General features: G+C 40.4%; 1 protein-coding gene across 8 annotated transcripts in view; it reads left to right on the top strand.

The window, feature by feature from the left end:
- ptprma (protein tyrosine phosphatase receptor type Ma) overlaps positions 1-27,617 on the top strand; it is a 236,662-nt gene that overhangs the window by 103,887 nt on the left and 105,158 nt on the right. For all 8 annotated transcript variants that reach the window (XM_066682258.1, XM_066682266.1, XM_066682264.1 and 5 more), the window contains exons 5-7: positions 2,117-2,238; positions 3,381-3,555; positions 13,602-13,895. In XM_066682258.1, the coding sequence (XP_066538355.1) occupies positions 2,117-2,238; positions 3,381-3,555; positions 13,602-13,895 (591 nt within the window). The remainder of the gene's footprint in view (positions 1-2,116; positions 2,239-3,380; positions 3,556-13,601; positions 13,896-27,617) is intronic.

Below are 27,617 nucleotides of genomic sequence, written 5' to 3'. Positions count from 1 at the left end.
CAGTCACCCGTTGCGGGAATCGAACCCACAACCTCCAGTCCCCTGGAGCTGTGTGACTGCGACACTACCTGCTGTGCTGCCTGCCCCCATATTAAGTTGATATTTGATAAATAATGAGAAATGTCATAAAGGAAATGAGAGCAATGCAATAACAACATTAAGAACTGTTTGTAGGGAGTAATGTTTATGAGACCCTTTTTGAAGACACTTCAAATCGAAGGTTTGAAGCGTAAGCGGAAAACGAGACGAGCTGTTGTCCATTAGCAAGAGTGAAACTGTGTGGTCCACATCAAACCAGGTGCGAGTGAAGAGAAGCAGCAGTACAGGGGTTTGTTCTGAAGACTTGCTTTAATTGCCTACCACAGAGTCATGCTGTGTGCCATGTACCAGACTCAGATGTGGGAATCAAGGTCACGGCAGCTTGCTTCATCTGGAGACAGGGGAGCTAATTAACAAAAACTCCTCCCCATAATTTGATAAGCATGGACTTTCATCCTCATCAGCTATCCCACCTTCCATTATATATTCACGGTGACCCAGATTCTTGCTTCACTTTTGTTGTCAGTTCAGCTGCCAAATGTATATTAATGTTATAACAAAGGTGCAGTCTGCTTTTATCAAGGATACTAGAGTCTTTGTTTATTCAGCGCTAATGGTGGGCCTTAGGAAGAAAAAACATTGAAAGTTTATACGTTAGGGTCTGACCATATAAAGTTTGTTTGATAAATTGACGAAAAGTTTGTACTTAGCCTTCAATTGAATATTCAGCTAATTTAAATTTACTTGTGCACATGTAGCATGTATTGTCTCCAAAACAAATGACCCATTACTACCCTGGATATCAAGGGAAACTCTGGATGAGCAGGTGTCTCTTCAATTATGGCCATGAAGTTGAAGAATACAAACAGGGAGGATTTAGAAGATATATTTTTGATATATCTTTGTATCACAAGAGCTCTACTTCTAATGGTCTCACACTATTCAGGCCCTTACTGCTGTCTAAAACTCTAATCAATCCCCTTGAACTTGTGGAAGGACTGACAGGTTTCACTCTCTACCAGCACTTTGTGTCTCATCCCATAACCTTTCACAATAATATCATAACTGCTGACAGAGAAGATGACAAAAGAGTCCATTCTCTGATTAAACCCACAGAGACTTCCCAATACAGGTGGTGAAAGACGGGGTATTTACAACTCTTTCATGAGAGCCAGTGGAAGGTGGGGCTTTTAAATAAAGACAAACGGGCCACCAATGACTAAAATTAAAGCCTTTGAACTCTAGGCCTTGTAAAACGTATCAGTGCATATGTTAAGCATTTTGCATTTGTATAATATTCAATAAATATTCTAAAACAATCACATTTTCACACACTCTAATACTCACTCTCTAGGCTTTTTAAACTTTCACTGCTGTGTCAGTATGTCATCCAATCACACTTTATGTTTATTCAGGGCATTTTTAAAGCTAATCATGAAGCATTTTTAACTATCACCAACTCATTTTTGAAAATTGCTCTTTCAGTGTTCTTTTTCCCTCAAGATTCACAATCAAATAAAACCTGGCTGAGGTCAGAGATTTACGTCTCTAATGAATTAGCGCAATAACACAGGAGATTAACAAGAGCCCTGCTAATTCTTACACACATTTTACACTCTTTTTGCTGCTGGATAATTACAATGAAATTCAGCCATTTAAGAGCTATTAGTGAATATGCGTCTATTTTGCATTCTTTTTATTACAAATAAAAAATATAAGCTTTGGGATTGTAACCCCTTTACCTTCTGACAGTTTTGTACCAAGTTCAGCTGTTTAATATAACGTTTAACTTTCAGGGTTTAAATTAATATTTATTTTGTTTTTGGGCTTTCTGACATGTACAAGTTTTCATTGTTTGGAAACAGTCTAAATGTAAATCCCCTCAGAAATAAACACATTTAAGTACAATTTCCAGTCATGTCTCTACTCATAGTTTAGTTCCAGATATAAAAGACAGAAAATCAGAAAGCATGTTATATTGTAAATATTGTTCTGAAATTTCCCACTATTTAAATGAACAGCTATAATGAGTGAAATTGTATTTTGACTAGTATCTGTGTGTTTGTCTGTGTTACAGTGAGCACTCCACACTTCATGCACATTAAAGGTGGGGAAGTCAATGCCAGGCAAACTGCAAATTTCCACTGCACCATTAATGGCCAGCCCAAGGACCACCTCAACTACAAGCTGTGGTTACAGGTAATACATCCCTTCTGTTTATCAACACACAGCACACGGAAAAGGACATTAATCTGCAATCTCTGTAACTGTGTTGAAGATGTTTACCTGAGAAACCCTTACTGGTTATTGTTAATAGGCATATAATAGGGCTTAGTTAATGGCAAAGATGAAACACAATCATTTGGGAAGATGGCTTTTGTGACAGTAATGAAGAAATATTCCTGAGGAACAAATGTCCCATCTGCCCACAGCATGTGGATGTGTGAATGCAAGGGCACGTGTGTGTGTGTGTGTGTGTGTGTGTGTGTGTGTGTGTGTGTGTGTGTGTGTGTGTGTGTGTCAGACAGCTGTAGGGAGTCTGTAGCAAGCCTAGTATATGCCCAGAGAAGGATAAACAGCTCTCAGTCACCGATAGAATCCGCCATTTCACTTAATAAACAGAGCAAGAGATGACACAACAGAGCATGAGCACACTCAGACAGAGCAAATACACAAACACACACTCATATAGACAGGCACATATTTGTTTCAGACCCTTGATTTGGCCGAACAGCCTCATATTGAAAGTCAGTTTAGATTAGAGTTGGAAAACAATGGGCGGATGTAGCTCACATGTCAAGCTTCGGTCTCTTTATTGTTTGGCTTTGACTACATTTGTATCTGCACGTTTTTTATACACTGTATAGAGCCTCGTCCATGACCCCATCGTGACCAAATATGTGTGTGCTGTTTCCCCAGGAGAACAGAAACTGCTTTGCTGCTTCACTCAGATAAACACTCCTAAGGAATGTCCAAACCTTATGGTTAGATGTCAAAACAGGCCTAATGCAGGCCTTCTGGGAATTTACACTGATCAACCAGAAGATTAAAAATCATTGGTACCTCAAGATCTGAGGTGTATTAGGCAGCAAGTGAAAAATCAGTTGTTGATGTTAATGTGTGGGGAGCAGTAAAATGGTCACATGTAAGAATCTGAGGTATCTTTACCTTACTAGGGGTGTAAGCTCCTAGAGCTACAACATTCACGTTCATGTTTTACATTAGGTCTAATCCTACAATAGCTTTGTCCTAGATAAAGCTCAGAGGAAGAGCTGGAGCAGGCAGGAATGTGGTAATTCATAGTTTTGTTTTATATTTGAAATTCCTCTTATTGTTTTCAGGGTATCAAAGGCCGTGAAGCCCCAATGAAGGACACCAAGCCGGTAAACACAAGACGCTACATGGCCACGTTTGACGTGGAGAACACCACCAAAGACGACTCAGGCCGCTACCGCTGCATTGTTCAATCTGACAAAGGAGTGGGAGTGTCCAGCTACGCAGAGCTCGTAGTTAAACGTAAGTGTCTGTCATCTTACAAGTTTAACTGATTAGGTGGGGATTTATCTGACCAGTATTCAAACTACAATGTAAACTCATTGTAAACAACTATTATTTTCTAGCCTCACGTTTCAGTCATGTGATGTTTTGGCTGTGGCAACCAATTTGGGGACCAAGTGTCTGGCTTCATAATGCAGCACTAACGTAAACATATGTAAACCACGAACATTTTTACCTCGTACACATCGCTGGAGAAGGTCTCACATCATTTATGAAAACAGCTCACTTGCTCTTTGTGTAAAGGTATCTCACTGTGTTCTATAATGAGTAGGAGAAGACCATAACACTCTGTTAGCCATATTAGCATTTACGTCATGAGATCTAGTGGAAAACTGTTAGCTCATTTGCCTCCATTGCATGTTGCTGCTCTTGTGACGGAATCTGTGAGAGTTATTCATGCATAGATCCTATACAAACTTCAGTAATTGTGTTATTTCACTCATGATTTGTTTCTGCATAAGATACTACAAGCACAAGCCAGAAATACCTTTTCTTTCCTGTAAATTCCTTCTGTTTACAGGGTAAATAATCTGATAATGCTGACCCTGCACTCAGGAACGATTTCTTGGAGGATAAAATTTTATCATGACTGCCTGCCAAAAACATTTCCTTGTTTTGGCTTAAAGTTGAATAAAGTATTTCTCCTTGTCTGAAAATGTGAGATGATTGGTGATGTTTCCACACCACAGCAAAAGAGAGTCTGAATCTCAAATGACTCCCTGCTCCCTATTTACTGCAGTGTTGGTCATAAAATAATGCTCTCACGTAGTTCATGGTATGTTGGATTTTAAAACAACTTATATTCAGCCATAAGCCTCACATCTCCCCGTCAAAGTGTAGCTGTCTTAGGTTTATTATCAGTGAAGTGCACTATGAAGGGCATATGGCATTATTAGGGATGCAGCCTAAGCCTCTATTGACTGGCACACTTTGGCAAAACAGGACTCTGTTTACAAACATGATGTGGATCAGAGGTCCTCACTTATATTTATTTCATTTTAATGTTTAAACGAGAACTAAACTAAGTATGTTGAAATATACCAAAAAAAAAAAACCAACAACTTTTTTTAGGTGTGAGTTTATGGGTAATGAGTAAGTCCTCAGTAAGTAAGTGGTGCTTACTAATCACAGTGACGTCACTTGGAGCCCAAGGATGAAAGGATCTGGATTAATTATTGTTATACTGGGTTGCTTGCTGTAATACTTACCAGCTGTAATTGTACACTGTGTTTACTGCATGTAGAGCTTAAGTTCTCTCCTTTAAAATGAGGGGTTTGCTTTAATTAAAGGCTTGTCATTTAAGAACCGTGTTGAAACTGACACGTTTTTGTTTGGGTTTACTTTTGTACAACTTGCAGTCCAAAAACAAGCCTAGAATAAAACTCTATACTGATCATTCAAGACTTGATTTGGACGTGGACACCAGAGACTCAAAGACTTGATTCAAGCCATAACTCATAAATATATTCTGCCACAAGTATTGTCCTGGAACAAGCAGCTGAATTCTGAAAAAGCAAATCAGGTTCTTTGTGTTTAGGGAGTGGACTGACAGTGCCAGCAAACTCATTTAACTTCTACCAGCTGGTCAGCTCTGCAGCGCTGATTAGCAAACCTTTCTCATTTGCTGTTCATTCAATTAAGGCAGTGAGCCTATGCCTTTCCAGCAGAGTCAACTGATTTCTGTTTATGTTGTGCTTTTTTATTGCCTGTTTTAGGTGAAGTAAACATCTCTTTGGTTACATTTTTATACACTGTAGTCCCGGGCTTGTGTGAGAGTGAACAGAACTACAGAGCATTTGCCAAAAATCCAGCCTGCAAATGAGGTCTAGCAAGGTTCAAGCTCGTAAAACCCGACTAGTCCACTGCTGATGAGTTTAACCTATTGAGTTCAACTAATGAGGTTGACCCTCTAGAATGCAGAGAGTAGAGCCACTTTAATTGGTGTGTATGGAACGCTTAGGGCTGTGGTTAAACCCTGCCGTTTGAAATCTTCTCTGTTTGGCGGCTGTTTCTGACACAGAAACAATGCAAATGAAAGGCTGCCAGATTCAAATGCTTTTCCTCTGCATGGGAATCTCATTTCGCAGTAAATTATAAAAGGGCAGTCAGAACATCCTTCTTGCTCCAATTAAAGACCTTACAGTATTTTCTCTAGAGTTTGACTGTGTGTGTGGTCCAAGTACAGGAGCGAAATCCTTATTTTCCTCTCCGGTGGAGATTTCCAGTGTATTTGCCCAAGGTTGGCCTGCATCATTTCCATAGCTCAGGATCTGATTTAAATGGCCTTTACTGTACTGTGCCCAGATGATTGATGGCTTCAATCAGGCCTCTCTCCGGATAAAGGGCTGTCAGTTAGGGAGACAGGGCATCTGCTGGGAATCTGCCCAGCAGGCCTGAACGCAACATCTTATGAGTGTGTGTGTGTGTGTGGGGCCACTGGTGCGTTTGATGTATATGAGACCTGCTGATGTAAATTAGTTGAAGCATGCTGGAGTGTTCAGCACTAAATCCTGCTCTGATTTTTCACGCACAGCTGAGCCTGCCTCCTCTCCACCGTCTCATATTATTCATCACTATTTAGGTGCTATTACAGAAGGTGGCACTTCTATGAGCCTGTAATTGGAATGCATTACAACAGCAACGACTTCTTCCTGTCATTTGCCCAAATTTCATTCACTGTGTCTAGTGCTGATTTAACACCAGCCCATTTCCCATCACAATATCTGACTCATTTCTAGAGCTTCTAGGTTCTATTTGCGAGGGCTGAATCACTACATTTCAGATGTATTGAATCACTTTGCCATGTTAATAGTGGGGTTTTTTTTTTCAATAACTGCTAATCATTATAAATGAGTCTCAGGGGAGTGTTGTATACATGTTTTATTCTGATGTTATATCACAGATTTGTTTGAAATGATGAGAGAATTTTAATCAAATCAAATCAAATTTTGTCACATACATAGACATAGACATACACAGTAAAAACAGCAGTGTAATGCTATCTATATACTCCTTAATACAATCCATTATGCTCTACTGATATTGTCCTGACCAAGTAAAAATTCCTCCACAGTTAAATTACTCCCCATGAAATTTGATTGCCACTTTTCAAATCCTGTTCATTGTATCATAATTTCTCAATATTTATATTACTAAACACCGTGACACTAGAGTTTCTCAGTAAGGGGGGCATGTTGAAGGGCATTTTGTGCAGACCATGGAGCTGGAGAAGGGCCACGTGAGACCACAGCGTCCCCTGGCCCCTCCAGGAGAAAGCCTGCAGGTTAACAAGGCTGACCTGCTCTCCTGTGGCAGCACGATGCGGTCATAAATCATTCACACAGCGCTGCTGCTCCGTGTTTCACACCTTGCTCAGCCATTATGAGCTGTAAGAACTGCTAGCACACACAAAGGCCGGCCAGCTTACACCTGGAGCTGTCACCGGTTCACAGGTGTGCTGCCATAGCCCTCTCCCTGCCGCCTTTGATGGTGGGGAGGCATGGTTGCATTTCGTTTTCGTGCTCTGTATGGATGAGAGGGACAGGAATATAGGATAGAAAGGGAGGGAACGAGAGGAAAAGAGAGAGGGATGATACTTTAGAGTGGTGTAGGATGTGCTTAACCTTCAGTCAGGGTGACCGCACTGTTGCCAATGGCCCATGAATCTGCTGCAGCCTCCAGTTCACAGAAATAGCCACAGGCTGTTTCTCAGAAATTGGATTCACCTCTAAGTTAGGATTCTTTGGTGTGTCCTTTTCACTGTGACTTATTACAAACTTAACACTAAGAATTCACACTTTTGAAAGTTTAAAGTAGTATTTTTAAAATTTTTAATGTATATATTGTTGTCGTATTTGTGTATATATATATATACAGTAGTGTGCAGAAGTCTTAGGCACATAAGATAATTATATATATTTAAACTAATGCCTTCTCAGTAAGCGTGGTGCTTGTATACAGTTATATATAATCACAGTAAATACAAAGTATAATAATAGAAAACAAATAAGAAATATAAGAGAATATTTTTTCTATAAAGTAGTAGCTTGGAGTGAGTTTTGAGAACAATGTTTTGTTCAGATTCTCGCTGACTGCATGAATTTGTTAAATCAACAGCACACATTATTTAAAAGCATTATTAATTAACTGCTAACACTAGGTATTGGATGGTAACGTCAAATAATACGGACTCCACGAGGAGAGATTTGGAAAACGTTAAATCAACACATTCACACACACAATATCACACTCACTGGAATATTATTTCGTTTTGTTCTGGAGTTGGGTGTTATTTGTTGTTTGTTTGTATGGTTTTTAGCAAATAAACACTAACACAAACAAAAACCTTTTCACAGTACTATACAGGGGGTCCTCGACTTACGACGTTGATTCGTTCCTACGTCGCGTCGTAAACCGTTTTTCGGTGTAAGTCGGAACGTACATACTGTAAAGTAAATAACATACTGTAAGCACTTATCCTATCCTAACACAGTCCCGAGCCGCGTAACCGTGAATTCTTCCGCAGCGCACACCAAACACGAAGTTCACGTTACGACATTTACGACGCAAAACCACTTAAGTCGAAACAAGGCTTTATTCAGTAAATGGGAGATGTGTCGTAACTTGGGACTGACGTAACCCGAGGACCTCCTATATATTGTGACATCAAACATCGCTTCTGCCACAGCTATAAGAGAGCTACTCATTGGTTTGCGTTGTTGTATTTTTAATAGAACCACTCCCACAAAACCCCTGAGGTCACATCAATGCCACCAAGGGTGTTGCCACCCCCAAGCACCCCTCTTATAGCTCATTACAACAAGTGGAGAACCTACATCAAAAGTGTGGATACTGAACTTTAACACTCAACACAGTTAGGTTAAATGAAAGTATAATGCATTGGGTAGCTCTGTTATTTCTGTGTAATTAAATATTTAAATGCAGAATGAAGTTGGAATAGTGCAGCAAAGTAGTGACTAAGTTATAACATCTGTAGGTAGTTTTCTGGCACTGTGGTACACAAACCAAACCAAAACATGAAGCCAAAGTCCAAATAACAGAGCAGACAAAAAGCAGAGCTACATTTACCCCTTAAAAAAAAAGACCATTTATATGTTTTTTATCTCGAACCAACAAACTGGCAGCAACAGACAGAGACAGCTTTCAGATCCATATTAGAGAGATGATGTGGGTGTAGGGATCAGGTTGAATGGCCATGTCCTTCTAAATATAGCAGAATACAGAGTCGAATGTAGTGAGTGGGTGTGTCTGCCAGGTGCAGTGGCACTGAGGGAACACACACCACACAGACACACGCATACACACACTTGGTCAGCAGAAACAGATGAGTGACAGGAGTCATGCCTGGAAACCCACCGCAGGATGGCCTTGGCTTACAATTTTTCTTTTCCATATACTGTAGATGTTACTTAAAAACTACACTAAAGAAGGCATTGGCCGATGTGCTATTACCTCAGTGTTATTTATACGACAGAAAGAACATCACTGAGCTAAAAAATAAATCTAGCAACCATGCTGAAGCCTGTAATCTATCTTTAGTACCTTTGTTTTGTGGTTGTGGAGGAGTGTACCGTCTATAGGCTCATTCACTCCTTTACAATGTTATTGATCGTACATGGATGTGGAAATGCTGTATTAGGAGTCACACCCAAGGTCTCTTATGGGTATAGTGTCATGTTGCTTCCCAAGCTGCAAAATAAACCCTACTCTGCTGTGTAGTGGGTAGCAATGTTCCCAACTACACTATGCCAATCACATTAAAACACCCGCGATATAAGAGTGGAGTCCATCTGTTCAGCTACTAACTTTCCCTCCATATCACTGCTACATTAATGCAGTCTGGAGCTAAACAAATCCCATGAAGTGTCACATAAAATGGTGTAGAAAGCATAAGCAATGGTCTGTTGGAGATTACAAAAAGATACAGCTGTGTGGGGAGTTTAGCATGATGTTTACATTGTGCTAATGAGTGGCACCGATAAGTTTTCTTTAGTTGTTGGCTACATTAGCTTTATCATCAAATGTAGTTTGATGATAAATCCAATTTTGATGATCAACAAATAGACTTTGGATAAGGATAAACCTGCTTAAATGTGGTTTCAAGGTCGCCTGCTCAATAAAGAGTAGTAAGGCAGCACCCTCCCTGGTGGAAATAGATATCGTTTTACTTAATTAACCAAACATTTCTGTTATTAACGGTTTATTTGAGATATGAGTAGGTTGCAAATGTAAAATAATGAGTGATATATTAAATACATTGGCAAAAGGGGGCTTGTTTTTTATTTGTGTTGCCACTGAGCAGTGTTACCACGTCTGCTCCGCATGTACCAGGCTCCAGGCTCTTTTCTTGCTCCAAGAAGAATCAGTCAGCAGTGGAATAAAGACCCCGGGATTGTTGGTTATTAATCAGGACACAGGAGTCCTGCAGATGATCCCGAAATCTGTAGCAGCCTAAATTCCTAATATTGTCTTCACAGTGTTTCTAACATACATTCGCTTTCTGAGTTTTGAAATGAATGCTGGAAAGGCTCTTTTAACCAGCCAAGAAATGATCAATATCCATACAGATGTGTCAGGGATCAGATGTAATACATGGACTTGTGGTCAGATTAGGCATCCCAGCCTTTGTTCACACATTACGGCATGAGCCAGTGGCTGGAGAAAGTCCAGATCAATGGGGCCGGTTTTGACGCCATCTTAGCGATTCTTTTCAAAACCCAAACAGCCATGATGACGTGGGGAACAGAGTGGAGTCGCTGATGCATCGCCTTCGCCGTGCGATCCTTCTGCTTTGAAAGCTGTCTCTTGGTCAGATTGAAATGTCACTTTATCTGCTGTAAAGCTGGCACCGAATGAATGTGGCGTGAAAGCTTGTTACTTTTGGAGACAATACCTCGGCTGTGGTGGGCTACACCTGTTCTCTGTCTGCTGAGGCTGAAATTGAGATGTCAGACAGGGCCACAGGGAGTGGGCTTAAAAGTGTGAGAGAGGGGGACATTTAAATTGCCACATGCAATATTATACAGCAGTGTGGACAGACACAGAACCTGCTGTTTTGACAGAGGTTACAGAGAGGCCATGTCTCTTATATGTTGGCCTGCAGACATAGATAAAAAACTCAGCCTCCAGACAGTTTGTTTTTTAATCTGTCTACTCTCGCCTGCACCTTTGTATCATGCCAGTGTTGTCGTGTGTGCAAGACCAGTCTCCTCTAGAGGGCAATTTAAACTGCCTTTCATTTCAAGATCAGTCAGTTGTGGGAAGAGAAGCAGGAATTTTATCCAAGTTAATAAATGTAGCTGGCTGTTTTATTTAATACAGCTCTTGAATGAGGACTGTTTAGAATTATTACATCATGGCAAACACAATTCCAGGGTGCTGACTGTCTGTGAGATGTTTGGTGTTTTCTCCATGTCTCTTATTTGCAATAGTTATGATTTTTTAAACAATAAACAAGTTTGATGTGGATGTGTTTGAGACAAATTAACAAAATGTGAGTTTGCTTACAACTAAATTATATTTTCATTTTCAGGATTTTCCTAATAACTGTGACTTAAGTCCCACAGCTTTTCGCACTGGAACATCTGAAATTGGCTGACATCTAATTAGTCATTATTCTGTAAACAGTTAATCGGCTGACTGTGTCTTTATGATGCATGAACAAGTCCAGAGTTTCAGAAAGACTGCCCATACCCCTGAGCTATTCAACTAAAAGAGCTGTCAAATTTCCCACCTCTACACCACCATAACTGACACTTGAATGATCAAAAGAGACACGTTCTGCTTCTAACATCTGCATTGCTCTACACATTTGGACAAAAGGGATTTTCCCCTTTTACTGTACCCCATGGGAGGCCGAATCCATCAGGCCGAAAGATGGAGACAGACGTTGTTGTTCTTTACCACCGTCCAGTAGCGCATGGCTCAAGTCACACCTGGACACAGCTGTCAGGAAGACGGATGCCCCATTACCTCTGCTGTAATTGGCACTCCGTGGTTCAAATCAATATCATATCCCATGTTTGCTGCTGCGGCACCTATGGCTGCTCTCATGCTGTGAGAGATACAGGCAGTTTAGTGGAAACCCCTCCGTCTCTTTATTAGTTCAAGGATTACAGCACAGTGTAGATTTAAGCAGATGATTTCTAAAGTACTGAGCACTCTAAGAAGGGTTCTTATATAAGGTGAAGCTCAAGGGCATTGTGCAGCAATGAAGAAAATCAGTTTTCATAAGGTAAAGAAATCAAGATGACTGAAATTCTGAGATCTTTCACCAGTTATGGGATCAAATTCATTTTATATTCTTATTTTGATCAAGAAAAATGTAATGCTTAATGCAATACAACCCTCCTGTTCAATAGTCAGAGACCACTGTTTGTGAAAATGGACATTAAGTTATTTTCAGCAGGAATCAAATATTTAACACAAAATTACTAATTATTGTCATATGTCTAAGCATTTAGATTGTCTACTCTTCCCAACGATCCAAACACAACTTACCTGCCTTGCACATTTCTAAACAGAATGCCAGAATGAGGAAGAGGAAATGTCAAAGTAGTGAGCAAAAACAGGAATATGTGGACACAGGACTTCGTCACTTGAACAGCGCTTAAACTGTTATTTTTGAGAAAAGTGAGAAAATCCATCTCCAATCTTGCCTCAGATCTGGAACGTTTGACAAATGGGAATGGTATATGGAATATATATATATTCCATAAAACTGGACAGCTGAGATTTACAGTAAATCTTGATGAGCTGAGATATTATAACTGGGATTGTAAGTAGTGGTGTTCCAGTATATATCTTTGAAAACCTGAAAGGGAGTGTCTTAAAAGAAATTGAAGCAATAATACATTAAAACATTTCATTTTGACTGGAAATGATGTAAATAAAAGAGTTGTCCCTTGGTGTTGGTGTTTTTCTTATGCCAATAATCAGCTATTTAACAAGCCTTTCCTCAGTTGAAGTTGTTATATATGAGCAAAGAAAATACAACCACTTCTCTATTGCTCTTCTCAGTGAGATATTATTAACTTGTGTGTGTGTTAACTGGCACTAAAATGGGTCAAGAGATAAATGGAGCAGGACCATAGGGGTGATGAGTAATGAATTTCAGTTCCAAATCTACACTGATGAAGGTCAGAAAATTAATTGGTTTAAATCATTACCTCCGTATAATCCATCCCCTATCACTGACTCACACTCAGAATGGGGAATGCAGGTTTTGTACGAAGCTCACACACAATCGCTTAATTGCACCCACTTAGATTAAACCCTGATACCTGCTGAGAGGGAACACCTGCATGCTTTACTCTTGATGTGCATTTACTGAAACAGTGTCAGAAAGCTTTAAGTTAACAAATGTCCAATGGGATGGCAGCATACAAGGAGGGGAAAAGGTATTTAGAAAGTCCATATAATCAAATCACTTTACCTCAGGATCAATCTGCAATTTCCTTCAGGATCAATAGCGTGTTATCTTATCCTAAATCAAACAGGATTTAACCCTTGAACACATTACATGTTGCCAATGAGCTCATTTCTTCACTCATGCTTTTTATATGTGACAAAGCAATTGAAATTATAATATGTATTGTCAACAATCCATTAATAGGCCTTTTTTAACATTGTCCTAGAACAAAGTGCTTGTAGACTGGTTATACATATGCCACTTAGAGCCTGACGTTCTTGCCAAAAACAGTAACCACCTTTACCTCTCTAACGAAATGTGTTTAGTCATAATTTACATTTGTGTATGTCAGACATTATACTGACTGGAGATGGAAGCAGATTCATCTTGGACAACCAGGCATGAGATTAGAGAAAGTGAATATAATTGGTCCAAACAGTGCAAATCAATGAGATGTAAACGCCATCTTTTTTATTTTTACCCTCTCATAAATACTATAAATACAATGCACAATATTATTCTATTTAGAGTTGTCAATAAAACCTACCTTTTTTTTCCTGTTTATCCCTTCCAGAACCACCAATCCCCATCGCACCTCCTCAGTTGACCGCTGTGGGTGCCACCTACCTTTGGATCCAGCTCAATGCTAACTCCATCAACGGGGACGGCCCTATCATCGAGAAGGAAGTTGAATACCGCACCATGTCTGGAAGTCTGATTGACAGCCAGCCTGTGGACAAGCCCAACCACAAGATCGGCCACCTGGACCCAGACACGGAGTACGAGATCAGCGTCCTTCTGACCAGGCCCAACGAAGGAGGCACCGGAGCTCCGGGTCCACCACTGAAAGCCAAGACCAAATGCGCTGGTGAGTCCATAAGTCTCGGCATAGATTCCGCAGCTGCCGTGGCTTTCGGTCATAGATATAAATGTGCTTGTGTATCAGGGCTGATTGCTGGGTTAATGAAAAACACCTCCCTCCTGTGAAGTTTAAATCAACAGGAAATTGAAAAGCATGTGTCTCACCAGGCAGCTCATCCGTACTCTGTGTGGGTGGTGAGACTTTTCTCAGACTACCACACATCTTTCCATGTCCCTTAGTCTCAGACTAAATGAGAGGCTTGCGATGATTGGTGGTCTCCACAAATCATGAATTCATTGTTCCCAAGAGCACAAAGACATATGTTGCCAGCAATGACTTGCTTAGTCATGTCTTTTTTTATGGCATGTTCAATCTTAATTCTTTGATTTTTTTTTTCATCTAGGTCTAAGAATGGCCTACTCCCTGACAATATCGTGATTATTATTGAGCAAATGCTCTATAGCCCTGAGGGGGTTCGGAGTAAGGTTTGATGGAAGAAATGCTTTATTATTGATCTTGCGTTTTTAAATGACTTGATGGGTCTGGTTTCTGTGGGAGTAGAAGTCTAGTTGCGAGTCTAATGCATGCGTAGGATCAACAAACACGTGCCTGACTATTTCCCTCTCGCTCTTTCAGTCAACACAACTTAATGAAGATTCTCAAACCTCTTGCTAAGCTTTATTTGGGTTTTGATTGTGGTTTTGCCATGAGGGATCAACTGTAGGTCTCCATCCATAAGACTTGTCTAAAACAACATTAACAGTGAGCAATGAGGTGGTTAGAGTTAAAGTTCATTACAGACAAATAAACAGCAATTGTTTACTTGTCTTCTGTTTACACAGTGAGTAGAAGTAAGACCCCATCCACAACACTGTCCAGTGGATGTATCCCACCTGGAGGGGGGGAAATGCGTCTCCCTTAATGGCACGGAAACATTAGCGTTATTAAGGGCTCGTCAAAGCGCTGGGCACATTAGCGACACACCGCCGGACCCCCTGGGCTACAAACAAACGGTGCGCAATTATCACAGTAATTAAACAGGTGCAATGACTCTTCTTTTAAATGACTGCGGTGATTAGAGCAATGGCAGCAATGCAAGAGGGGGGGAGCTGCGGCACTCTCCCACGCCAAGCTAATCACTTTTCCATTAGCTTGTGCGCTAACCAACCATTAGCACACCTTGTGATTCATCAGCCAATAGGAGACAAGATGCTGAGTGCATAGTCGAGTGCAATGGCAATATCCCATTTGTATAAATCACCATTTCATTATTTACTCACTACTCTGGCCTTCATCTAGGTATAACACACAGAACCGAATCAGACAGCCAGACTCTTATCAAATAAAAAATAAGGCACAGGAACGATATCTACACACATGACGTCTAGCCAAAAGAATGACAATAAGGGGTATGATGTCAGAGTTTCGGCTCCAGGGAAAACACAGAACCCTAGATTGGAAGTGTCTACTCTTAAGTGCCTGTGTTTAGAGCCAGTAGAGAGGATGAGATGTGACAGACAGAGATCGGACCGATAGTGAAGGGGCACTGAATCTTCCGCAGTGTTGAAAGGAGCAAGCGGCACTTTCAAAAAGCCACAGGAGGCCAGGCACAGATCAAACATGCCGAAGCATGCTGCTTCAGAGCATGCCAGCACCTGTTAGGGGACTCTTCTTTTTAACCCGCCCCAACAGCCCCCTCACCTACAGTAACTAGATACGCACACATAGCCGACATACTGCTTAGACATACTACTCATTCTACACACCGCACAGTCCCCCAGTCACACAGCCCCTCGCTGAGCACATTTACCTCAGGTCAAAAGCCAAGCGCCCAACACAAGAGCATACATTTCCCAGTAAGCAGGTTTGTGATCCAATATTCATACAAGGTCAGAGAATAAGAAAGTGATAGCCTTGTAGAGTCAATAAAGAAACATTAACAAACACTTTTAACCGCTGAGAAATCTTAGAAGTCATAGAAACTGCCTCTAATAACAGCAGCATGATATTATTTTATATCACTAGAAGGATTATTCCTCTAGTGGGCATATTCTGTCAGAAGTGCGACTTCTAAAATTAATTGGTACCACATTTGTATGTGTGAGCATAAGAGGACATTTTTATTATGATATTTTCTTTATGAAAGGCTGTCCTGGGGAAAGCAAAAACATGCATTCTGCCTTGTTTTTGTCATGTTTTAAAGTTGAAACAAAGGATAAAGTTAGAGAAATCTCAGAACTTGTAACACACATTTTTTTTATGTTCCACAATGAAGTCATTAATTATCTAAGAGTGTAATTACCCTGAGAAAATAATGTAATATAATATATTCAGGGAAAGTGATATGTTGTGTGCATAACCCTCGTTTGTAAAATGTTATTATGGGCATGAAATTGGGTGTTTTAAATGGAATATAGTCAGGATGAATTATGAGAGCAGTTTTATGTAAAGCTCTGTAGAAGGACTACACCGGGTTGGTTGATTCAGCTCCGTGTTATGGACTCATCATAAGGTTTAATTGTAGGTGTGGTGATAGGCGTAATTACACTATGCCCCATGCTGGTGAACCATTATAATGAAGTGAGTATATTTCATTATGAGGGGTAATGTGTGATCCCCCAGGCTGAGTAGGCAGTTCAGTGCTGGTCAGGTTCTGTGGAAAACACAGAGGGTAAATACAGAATTAGTTTCTTCAGCTGCGTTACCAAATATAGTTCTTCTGTAAAAATGCATAACATTACGTCTTAAGTCAATACTGTGCCATGACTGTCAAAGCGCTCAGTGCATGTTATGCACAGTGGCATAACCTTACTGTCTTGTTATAATGTTTTATGATTTTATAGTCTGTCTAGGCAACCTCATTAGAGTGAGACAGGCTTACTACAATCTCCTAGGGTCACTTACAGTTTAGTTGGTGGAAAATTGTGTTCTTTGTAGCTCGTAAACTTTAAATTAACACTCAAAATGATATTAAGTTTTAAAGGTAGATATTAAAATCTATCTCAGACGTTCATGAAATGGATGACCACAAATGGATGCACATTGTGCTACATTTTATTTAAAAGAACACAAAAGATTTACCTAATGATGTACCCAATGTGAACCATGTCAAATCTCATTAGAGAAATAGCAAGTGTTTCATTTAGGCGTTGGATTTTATTTCTCAAGTGCATTAACATGATGTTTTTGTACCCTCACTGAGTTATAAAGTGAGCTTTTTGCAACTCACCGTGCTACAGCTCTCAAGTCTTGAATATAAAAAGCAGGTCTTATGTAAATAGTCCCTCTCTCTCAAACCCATACCTGTGGCCAGACTTAATCACCTCTGTGTGTGTGGGCCATGAGATTAGTGACAAGGAGAGAAGAATGATGATCTGGTTAAGCTCAGTAATGTGCATTGTGGTTATTAGCTTTTTTGTGGCATGTAACAGTTCTTTGTCACAAATGAAGCGCCTCTAAGATGGTGGTAGCCCAAAAGTATTTCTGAGCATTAGCCACGAACTGGATATTGTGAGTTAACCTAAATATTATGATCCTGGGTTACAAAGAAACAAAAACTTCATAATACAGTGTCTCCATTCAGTCTGAAAATGTGCCTTAGACAAATGTTACGGATTCCATGTTACTCTTTACCAGCCTGTCATCCTAGCCACAGCAAACAAGCTAGTCATGATAGAACAACATACAATACATTGCATTGCTACATTTGCATTGTGTCGGCTTAATTAAAACCCTGGTGAATGTTAAACGAGTAACTATGATAAGACTCCCCAGTGACAGTAAATATAAATAATTGTGCTGTGGCCTTTAAAAAGAGGTGGTGGTATTAATCACAAATACCACATTTTCTAGTTGCAGACATTAGGCCTGCCACAATTCCAAACTTTTATCAGACAATTGTCCTGCAAATAATTATGATTAATGCTTTAATTGTCTGTTTTTTCTCTCCACTGTTTATTATTATAAGGAACATAAATGTAATGAACATGGGAAAATATGAATACATTAATTTTGTAGGCTGGAAAGATATTGTTGATAATGCTCAAAAATAAATAGTTAATCACAGTAAACATACTACGACCAAACTAAACCGAAATTAAAATCAGACACCAAGAACAACTTGGCTAATTTTATTTTATAGCTAATATTAATCCATTTTCCATATTTAATTCAGCAAAACACTAATGAGGGGAGGTGCCTACCTGATGACCCCTGTGAAGAGCTAGTGATGCATTGGGTGGTTTGGGTACCCATGTGATGGGCTTAATTAGTAACCTTAGACGTTAAGGGTAACTGGTTGCTGATCGGGTCATAAACGCCACAGCAAACTTAGGGAGTAGCTGTAGGATTGGAACTGTAATAATGCTGGGGGTGTAGGAGTAAGGGATGGAGGTATATGCAGGAGGCTTTATTACAATAACTTAAAGGAAACTAGACAGAGGGACACTAAACACAAGGAATAAACTATAAGCAGGGCTAAACACTAAACAGCTAAACACTAACCATTAAACAAAGCTAAACACTAAAAGCTAACTGCTAAACACTAAAAGCTAACCGCTAACCATTAAACAAAGCTAACCACTAAACAAAGCAAACCACTAAACACTAAAAGCTAACCACTAAACAAAGCAAATCACTAAACAAAGCGAATCACTAAACAAAGCTAAACACTAACCATTAAACAAAGCTAACCACTAAATAAGGAATCAAAACATTAAACAAGGCTACATATTAAAAAGGACAATACAGGACTAAGGACAGAGCAAGGCTAAGGACCAGCACCATCATTCAAACATACATACAATGACCCATAAACAGGAACCACTGACAAGGACTATATAAAGACAACACCAACAAGAAACACCTGTGTTCTAATTAAGACACATGACACTAGAAACACAAGGGAAAGATATCACATGACCAGGGAACATGCAGGAAGCAGACACAAGACGAGGGGGGGGGCAGTCACATGACAAGGGAAGCACAAACAAGAAACAAAACAGAATAGAACACAAAACTAAGCACTTGTCAGGCTTGTTTTTGAAGGTAGGCTTCAGTAGGTGACATGTAGTTGAGTTTAAGAGTTTTATTCTTTGGATATTCAGTATCTGCACTAGAAACAGATTTCTCTGCACTTCTACACACATAGTGCCACTATGTAGATGTGCTTACAGAACCCTTATAAAGATAGCAAGTAGGAAAAAGGTGCATGAGGGAATGAAGGGGGGAAAAACATTGAGGGAACTGACCTACAGATGTTTCTGTTATTGTTTGTTTGTAGAAAACTGATCAATCTCACTTAATAAAAACTGCTTTTAGTAAAGCTAATACACTTTTTAAATGCCTGGGTTTTGTTCATTGCTCACTGAGAATTTCTCTGTGTGACACTGGGAATGTGTTTGGAGAAATCTGGAGTTTTGAGATGGGAACAATGTGGTACTCCCTGTGTAGCCATAAAGTGTCTTTTCTGCTAACCTCCCCAACTAGCTAATGATTACGAGCTCTGGCCTTGAGAGTGTCCAGTTTGGGATGACTCCCTTTATGTCGTAAACCAGGTGTCCAAGTGGGTTATTGTATGTCATAATAAACATATACTGTCCGTCCGGCTTAGTCAGTATTAGTTATCATGATGTTTGTAACTGTTAGTAACCAATGAAATCTGTGTTGTTTGTTTTTGTAAACAAATCAAATGTGGCGACACCCTTTTTAAGAGCATTTCATCTTTTGTAATTGCTTTGTTTGGAGATAGTGCTCTGTTCTTGCCAAGGGTCATCTCCCCAGCCGGCTGTTTAGCTACTTTTCTTTGAAGGAAGAATTATAACTCTGTGTTTCCTCTGGCTTAAGGGTTTGTTAAGAAGCTTCAACCACAGTATGAAAAAAAATTATTTTTCTCCACGTCCTTTTAGGGTCTCTGTAGGTTTGTGCTTCTATAAGTCATAGGGAGGACAAAGCCCAGATTGCTTTCTACTCCATGTACACTGTTAGAAGAATTGTCACTGTGGTGGTACCATCAAGGGTTCATATTCGTACCTTTAATTAGGGAACATAATTGTACCTTATTCTGTTATAACTGTGGATTTTAAAATTGTGTTGATTTCATACGCACCATTTCATCTCCAGGACTTATATTATGTTCTATTATTTTACAGATAGATTACAGATACTCACCTCTATAACGTACCTTTAGGGAACATGACTAGACTTTAACACCACTGCTGTACCTTTAAAGGTACATTTACACAGTTTCTACTTTTAGTGACCAATAATGTACCTCTACCGTACCTTATTTTCTAAAAGTGTACATTGCACTAGGGCATTGTGCACATGTGGCTGAATCCTAGCAGCTATTTGCCTATTAAGGCTATTATGCACAGAAGGCACAGAAGACAGTGTTTTAAAGTGCTACACTAAGTTTACACACAACCAATAAAGATTAAACTATTATCATGATGTTATTACTAAATTATTTAATGGTCATGACAGGTCTAGCAAAGATAGATAAAACTGTTCTGTAAACACTGCTGTTGAGCTGAGCTAGTTGAATGTGCTCTGTGCTACTCTGTGCTCTGGTTTGTTGTTTAGGACGGTGTACCTTGTAGCATTTTAGCAGAAATAGCAAATGTTTTAAGAAAATCTGTTGCGAAACTAGCATCTTAGGCTGCTTCAAACAGCCACAGGGGGAATGGCTTTAGAGAAGAATGCTTCAACCAAAAGCTGTGTGGCCTAAATCTACGTCCCTGCTCATACTAGATTAATTATTGATATGTAGACAAATCAAACAAAACCAATGTTGGTTGGAAAACCAATGGATGGATGGATGGATATTCCAGAGGTTATCTCGAATTTCATTTGTTGTTGTGATACCTTTAAATAAACAGTTGATTTGAACAGTTTGCTGTGGTGATTTTCTACACCATCACCCAGATTAGAGAGCTCTGCTACCATGTCATTTACAGTATTGAAGGCTTTTGTTTATTGTTTGGTTGCTGCTACCTGGTGTGTGGAGGTATGTCTTTGTGTTTGTTTGTGACCTGGACCAGTGATGTGCTTTTTTGCAGATGACACGTTTCTCAAATGAGATAAACAGGATAACAAATATCCAAACTGATTACAGAAGAATCTGTTCGTCTGAAAGCCTTCATCTCCATGTCTCCTTCCATTGCATTTACATGCGTGTTTGGCAGGGTTAGAACAGGCCTGCTTTGTGTAACATGACAAACTTGATCAAGATCAGATTGGAGTTTGGCCTTCTCTTAGCCCTCTATGACAGAATCTTCAAAAATGCCTTCGTCTCTCCCGCTCTCTTTGTTTATTGATGCTCTGTAATTTGCTGAATAATTCAGTCGTTAGATAGTATTTGGCACGTGAGCATTGTGTGTGTGTGTGTGTGTGTGTGTCTCCTAAGAGCACTCGCTCTAGTTTGAACGCGGAAGGTTGAAATAATGGGCTGTAGTGCATTAGGCTGAGACATAACCCAAATGAAAGTGATTCACAGTGTCTTTCACAAACAGAATGTGTGAGGCTGCATTGCTGCCTTTCCACCTGAACACTGAACACATTCAGTCCACCTTCCAAGCTGTCTCCCTGTCTTTCATTCCATCACTCTCCTTTCACCGAGAGAGAGATTGGCCGTATAGGCTCATTGCTCAGTTTAATTCTGGTCATTTGTACTGCTCTTCAGGTGCTGTGTCTCCTCTGACTGTTAAACAGTGCTTCCTTAAAATACTTTCAATTTACTGCTATAGGAACAGCTATAGAAAGACTAACTTTTTAAACTTATTAGACTTTTTCAAAGTATAATCTATGCACAGGAATTTACAAGCTTTGTTTTATTATATACAGCACACTGAGTACCGAGTATGGACTGATTAGTCATTCTGAATGTTCCACTAACTACAACAGAGATGGCAACACTCTGATACCAGGTATTGATAGCAGGCCGAGCTCATTAGGAAACGCTGGCTGGGTATTGGTACGAAAAGCTATCTACACAACATGTGAAAACATGTGAATAAGTACTTAGTCACATTGTGTAATGTGATGTGAATTGTGTATGAAATGTGTGCCTGTGGGCTAGACTTCACCCATTCATAGCTAATCAGCTTACTACTTTTGTAAAGAAATAATATCAGATTTGATTTGGCCAATGGTTAAGATTTCAAAACTGATATCAGAGAAGAAGAAGAGGTATCTTGCCAACTCTTTGCGTTCTTGTATTTAATCAGGTTGTAAGATGTGTGGTTTGGAATAAATATTACATTTTGAAGTCAGCCATTTTGGATCCAACTTTTGATTTTTCAAAGGGAAGTGGGTCATGTGACACATCAAATTTATTGGGAATTTCACAAGAAAAACAATGGTGTGCTTGGTTTTAACGAAACTTTCTTTCATGAGTTATTTATACGTTTCTGACCACTTATAAAATGTGTTCAAAGTGCTGCCCGTTGTGTTGGATTGTCAATGCAACCCTCTTCTCCCACTCTTCACACACTGATAGCAACACCGCAGGAGAAATGCTAGCACAGGCTTCCAGAATCCGTAGTTTCAGGTGCGGCACATCTTGATGGTATGGTGTGGTTTGTGGGGTACAAAGATAGTGGGGCCTTTTATCATCAATGGAAACCTCAAGGCCACTGGATATGCGAAATTGCTACATGATGATGTGTTTTTCCACAGATCAAATAACTGTCCTACTTTCTGATAGTCCCTAACCATTAAAGCAGTTCAGTGTTCTCTGCATCTGCTATAAAATACTGGTGTGTTGTCATCCTTCCTCCATAGACCCATGTTCAGTTTCCACTCCTGTGGATAAGATTCCATGTATTGCAGTTTCTTTTGGCTTCATTTGCATATCCATCAGCATTTTTTTGGCAAATTAAAACCTTCACTATTATCTTTTTGCAGTGCTGACAGTATGTACAGCGATACTCAAGTATTGTTTTTCGTCCAAGTTCCTTGCTGGATATTACAGGACATTTGCCCATTCAAGGAGCCAGCCATAACTTTACTCTATAAACTGTCCTGCTTTCAGCCAGTGTGAGCTAAAAAAACGCAGCAGCTCTTCATCTGATGAGTGGTTTGGTGCAAAAAGAGCAGGCAGCCCACATTAAAAACTTGTGGTGTGTATGGGTTCTACATCTCCTAAAGGGCCTTTTAATAGTCTCTTGCAAATGTACAGTCTTATATATCTTCCACTTCACTGTCCCATAGCTACATTTTTCTCTTTCTGGGCTTTTTTTTTTCTTTTCCCCTCTCCATTTCCTCCTCCCAGCCTCCGCTTCATATCCTTTTCTCCTAACACATCTGATTTTCACGCTTGGCTCCCCACAAAACATTTCTCTCTCTCTCTCTCCCTCCCTCTCTCCTGCTTTATTGTCCCCTCTCTGTTTCTCCCCTGGGTGACGAAGACAACTGCTCACTCCAGTCCCTCACCAGCCTCTGAAAGGTCTCTTTAGCAAACACACTTTTTTTTTTTTGCCATTTTGATTGGCACTATATGCTCCCATTTCAATCTTCAGTTCTGTCCACGCTAACAGGACATGCAGTATATACTCAGTTTGGTAATTAAATGTTTGATATCCCAAGGAGCACAGTGATAGACCTGCTTTGATATCTACATGTCGTCTGCAAGCCACAAAGACAAAAGAGTTATACATAATGCCAGTGAAAATATTATTATAACAGTCAGTGAACAGAGTTGCGGGATTTATGCTTTTTTCAACATGAACTGAGAAAGTACTTGATAAATTGCAAGGTCTTGGGTGCCTTGGGAAGGGATTTAAACCCAGCTGATTACTGAAATGACTGGCCAGTGTTTTTAGCTTTTTTTCTTTACACCTTAAGCTCCCACTTGGAACCTAAGCAAACACATGGATGATGTTTTCAGGATGTAGCTATATAATATATCATTTACACTGTTGCGTTTTAGCCGAAATAGTGGCATATTTGTAAGATATCACATAATTATGCATTATGAATCGTTGGTTCTTTTATTAATATGCCTTCGTAATTATTTGATGACTTGTCGATTTAGGGATTACAGCAACATTCACAAATACCTGATTTACAGTATTTACACAATAAATTTGCATCACAGGTTGCTTCGGCCTATTTAAAATCATGCATCCCTACGTCTTTCACACAGTTAGATTTCTTGTCCTTGAATAATCACCACCGCTATTCCAATAAGAGTCTAAACAGTCTAATGGTGCTTTTCCACTGCATGGGTTCGGCTCTACTTGACTCGACTCAACTTGACAAGGCTCTTCCGACTAGCTCTGTCGCAAAACCCCTTCTCTAATGGGAATCTCTGGCTTTGAAAACCACAACAACGGCAGCTTATTTGATTGCTGTTCACTTGTTTTTTAAACTGAACACGGCTCTTCGCCACAGTTCTCACAGAACAGTTTAACTCCTTGCACGTTTGACTTTCTCTGGAAATGTTCATTGGCCACTGTCCCCAGGAGCATTTAATTCTCTTCAAAACACCTCAAGATAAAGATAATGAGCTACCATTTTGAGTTCGATAAAAATAAATATGAAAGCTGCTGTAAAAGTGATTTTACAAATGGCAGTTTGTGCTGGATTTGAATGAGCTCTGCATTTCGTGACGATTGACATGTCTCTCTGGCCAATCAGCGCTCTGCAGGGTTTACACGTCACTATTTAGTATCAACTCGGCACGGTTGGAACCAGGCGCGAGCAGGGACTGAAAAAGTACCTGATTCCAGAGACAAGGAACCAGTTTAGCCAGTGGAAGAGCAAAAGAGCCGAGCCGAGTCGAGTAGAGCCTTATAGGTTCCATGCAGTGGACAGTATACAGCCCTACTGTTGGCTAGTGTAGTGTAGTAGCAGGAGAGGATTGCTAAGTAATGATATGTTAAACATAAATTTAGTGTGTAAACCCCCCAGTGTGTGTGTGTGTGTGTGGGTGTGTGTGTGGGTGTGCTGTATCCTTGGGCCGTCTGCTTTTCCTCTCCTCTGTGCTTCACTCCTCCCAGCAGGCAAATTAAATATGATGATCCCAGTGGAAATGAAATACTAAATCTCATATAGGACCGATTGCAAGGGACACAGCCCGAGAGAGAGAGAGAGAGAGAGAGAGAGAGAGAGAGAGAGAGAGAGAGGGAAAAGTCTTGAAAGGCACCTTCAGTATGACACTGTTCCTCACTGTGAGAAAAATGATCAAAGAAGTGAAAATACCGCAGGAAGAAGTATGGCGCTCCACTATCATCTGCGCTCCATAGCTGGCCAGACCCTTATCAGTGTCTCCAGCACCACCGTGCCAGGGCCTGCTGTATATCTCTCAGGGGCGGAAAGCGCTTCCACTCGAAGCAGCATAAATTGTAGCGCAAACGTGGATGTGAGTGTGTCTGGGATCCATAACATGTTCAGGGTGGAGAGCCTAGTAAAACTCAATCTTTAGAACAAGGACATTCTGGATTATTTTCACACGTGTGTGTGTGTGTGTGTGTGTGTGCTAGTTATTAGGTCTAAATCTAACCTCTAGCGATCTGACACAGCTATATTTGTCGAGGATTCAGCATCACTGGACAGCTCAACACACCAGGAAAAGAACACTCACTCCCAATTCTCTTACATGAACCACCAAGCAGCCGTGTCCTTAGCTAACCTCACACTGAATAGGGGGGGTGTCCTCTACCCAAACAGAGAATGCAAGATCATTTAAGCTCTCTTAAACCTGACCAATCACTATATTGTTTTAAACGTGCTGGATATACAAATGGAAGTAGAGGAATAATTTAAAGGTATATGTAAACATTACAAACAAATCTCCAAGGAAATAGGGTTTTCATGTTGCTAATTGTTAATATAAGTGTGCACTTTGTAACCATTTATAATTGGTTGTAACTTTACAAAAACAGTCAGCAGTGTTAGAATTGTGCACCACAATGTGTGTGTGTGTGTGTGTGTGTGTGTGTGTGTGTGTGTGTGTGTGTGTGAGTGTGTGTGTGAGTATGCGTGTGTGTGTGTGTGTGTGTGTGTGTGAGTATGCGTGTGTTTATCTCTGAACACGCCTGAATTGTGGAGTCCTGTCAGACACTCACTGTCTCAGTGGGAAGGTATTTTTCAGTCCCCGCCGGGCACCATGGGAGCTCGCCACTTCGCTGCCCGTCAAAATTTGTCAATTACAGACTCCCGTTCACATGCTCTGCTAGTCAAGTGCTTCTGAGGAGAGAGAGAGAGAGAGAGAGAGAGAGAGAGAGAGAATGAAGGAATAATAAAGGCTGCCTAACTCGCTAACTTGTCACTATTCGTCACATTTCATTTTGCGGGAGTTTGGCAGGGTTTAGTGCTCCGCACTGTATTCCCCCCTGTTGAGGCGGAACAGATTGTCTCCTCTCCATAAATTCATGTTCCCTGTGTTTCAGCCCTCCCTCACAACAGCTGGAACGACAAGGGGTGTCACAGACATGCATGCGACCTGTGCACTCACTCGTACATGTACACACACACACACACACACATACACTTTCATACAGGCTCTGACCTCAATTGCTACCTGAGGGAACTCTTCTCCACTGACAGATAGCAGGTTGGCAGACAAATGAAAAATTGCCACATGCTTTCTGATCACCATGCCCTGCTTCCCTCCTCTCCTCCCCACGGCCATTGGAGGCTCCACCTCCTCTCCACTGCTGTGAGTTTGGAGCTGATTATTCTCCCAGTTCCTTATGAAATAGTCAAATTACCCTAGGAACTAATTTCAAAATCTGTAACCATTTCTGTCCAGTTAAGACAATTATATATAGTGGAAATTGTGGCTATAGCATACAGGAATGAAAATGACCTATCGTCTGGCTAACAGCAGGATGAGCAATGGCATTTGGCTTTCATTAGCGAAAACTCTCAGCTATTAATTTTTGTCATTCAAGAACAAACCTCTAAATATGTGGCCTTTCCTTGTGTCCAAGCTTGTGTGTGTGTGTTTGTGTGTGTGTGTGTGTGTGTGTGTTGTGGGGCATGAAAGTGGTGGGGGCTTGATAATGTTGCCTGCATCCATAACAGAGTCCATATTAATGCTTTACAAGCCTTGCTGACTGTGGCATCTCTCATAGAGGGGTGGTGTGCAGATTGCATTGTAAAACCGCCCTGGCCTTAAGTTTTCAGACAGACATCTGGTGTTCCTGTGGACTGTCTGTGAGGGGGACCAGGCTCTGTGCTGAATGTGCCAGAGGAACCACCCCCACCCACACCACCACCACCACCTCACTAGAGTAAACACACACATACATAAGCACTGGCACTTTTTCTGCAACTTAAGACTGAACCAAACAGATTGCCATTGCAAAAGCTTTTGGATTATTGGATTATAAAGCACAGTGACATCTCGATTACTGTATCACCCATCTCTCCTGGAGCTGTAAACACAACGGGCCTGCTGGAGATAACGCTGGCAGGACAAATCTCATTGGGTCATATTTATTAGACCTCCCATAGTAAGACTGCTGATCTGGGAGAACTGTGTTTTTTTTCCATCAATGAATGCAGTTCTATTAACCCTTTATACCATGTAGCATGCCTGTATTATCATAATCCACATGTAATATACACAAGGTCTAAGTTTCTAATGAGTGGTTTCTGCTATGTTAAGTTGGGTTTATTGCTGATAAAGATAATTAATAATTAATAATAATAATTTATAGCCACATATGGGCCTCATACTTAATGTCAAGCATGGGCTGGAGGGAAAGAAATTAAATCCCC

Source organism: Hoplias malabaricus, chromosome 10, assembly GCF_029633855.1.
Source record: "Hoplias malabaricus isolate fHopMal1 chromosome 10, fHopMal1.hap1, whole genome shotgun sequence".
Lineage (NCBI taxonomy): Eukaryota > Metazoa > Chordata > Actinopteri > Characiformes > Erythrinidae > Hoplias > Hoplias malabaricus.
Note: the sequence above shows the minus strand (reverse complement) of the source record. Positions and strands in the feature narration are given on the sequence as shown.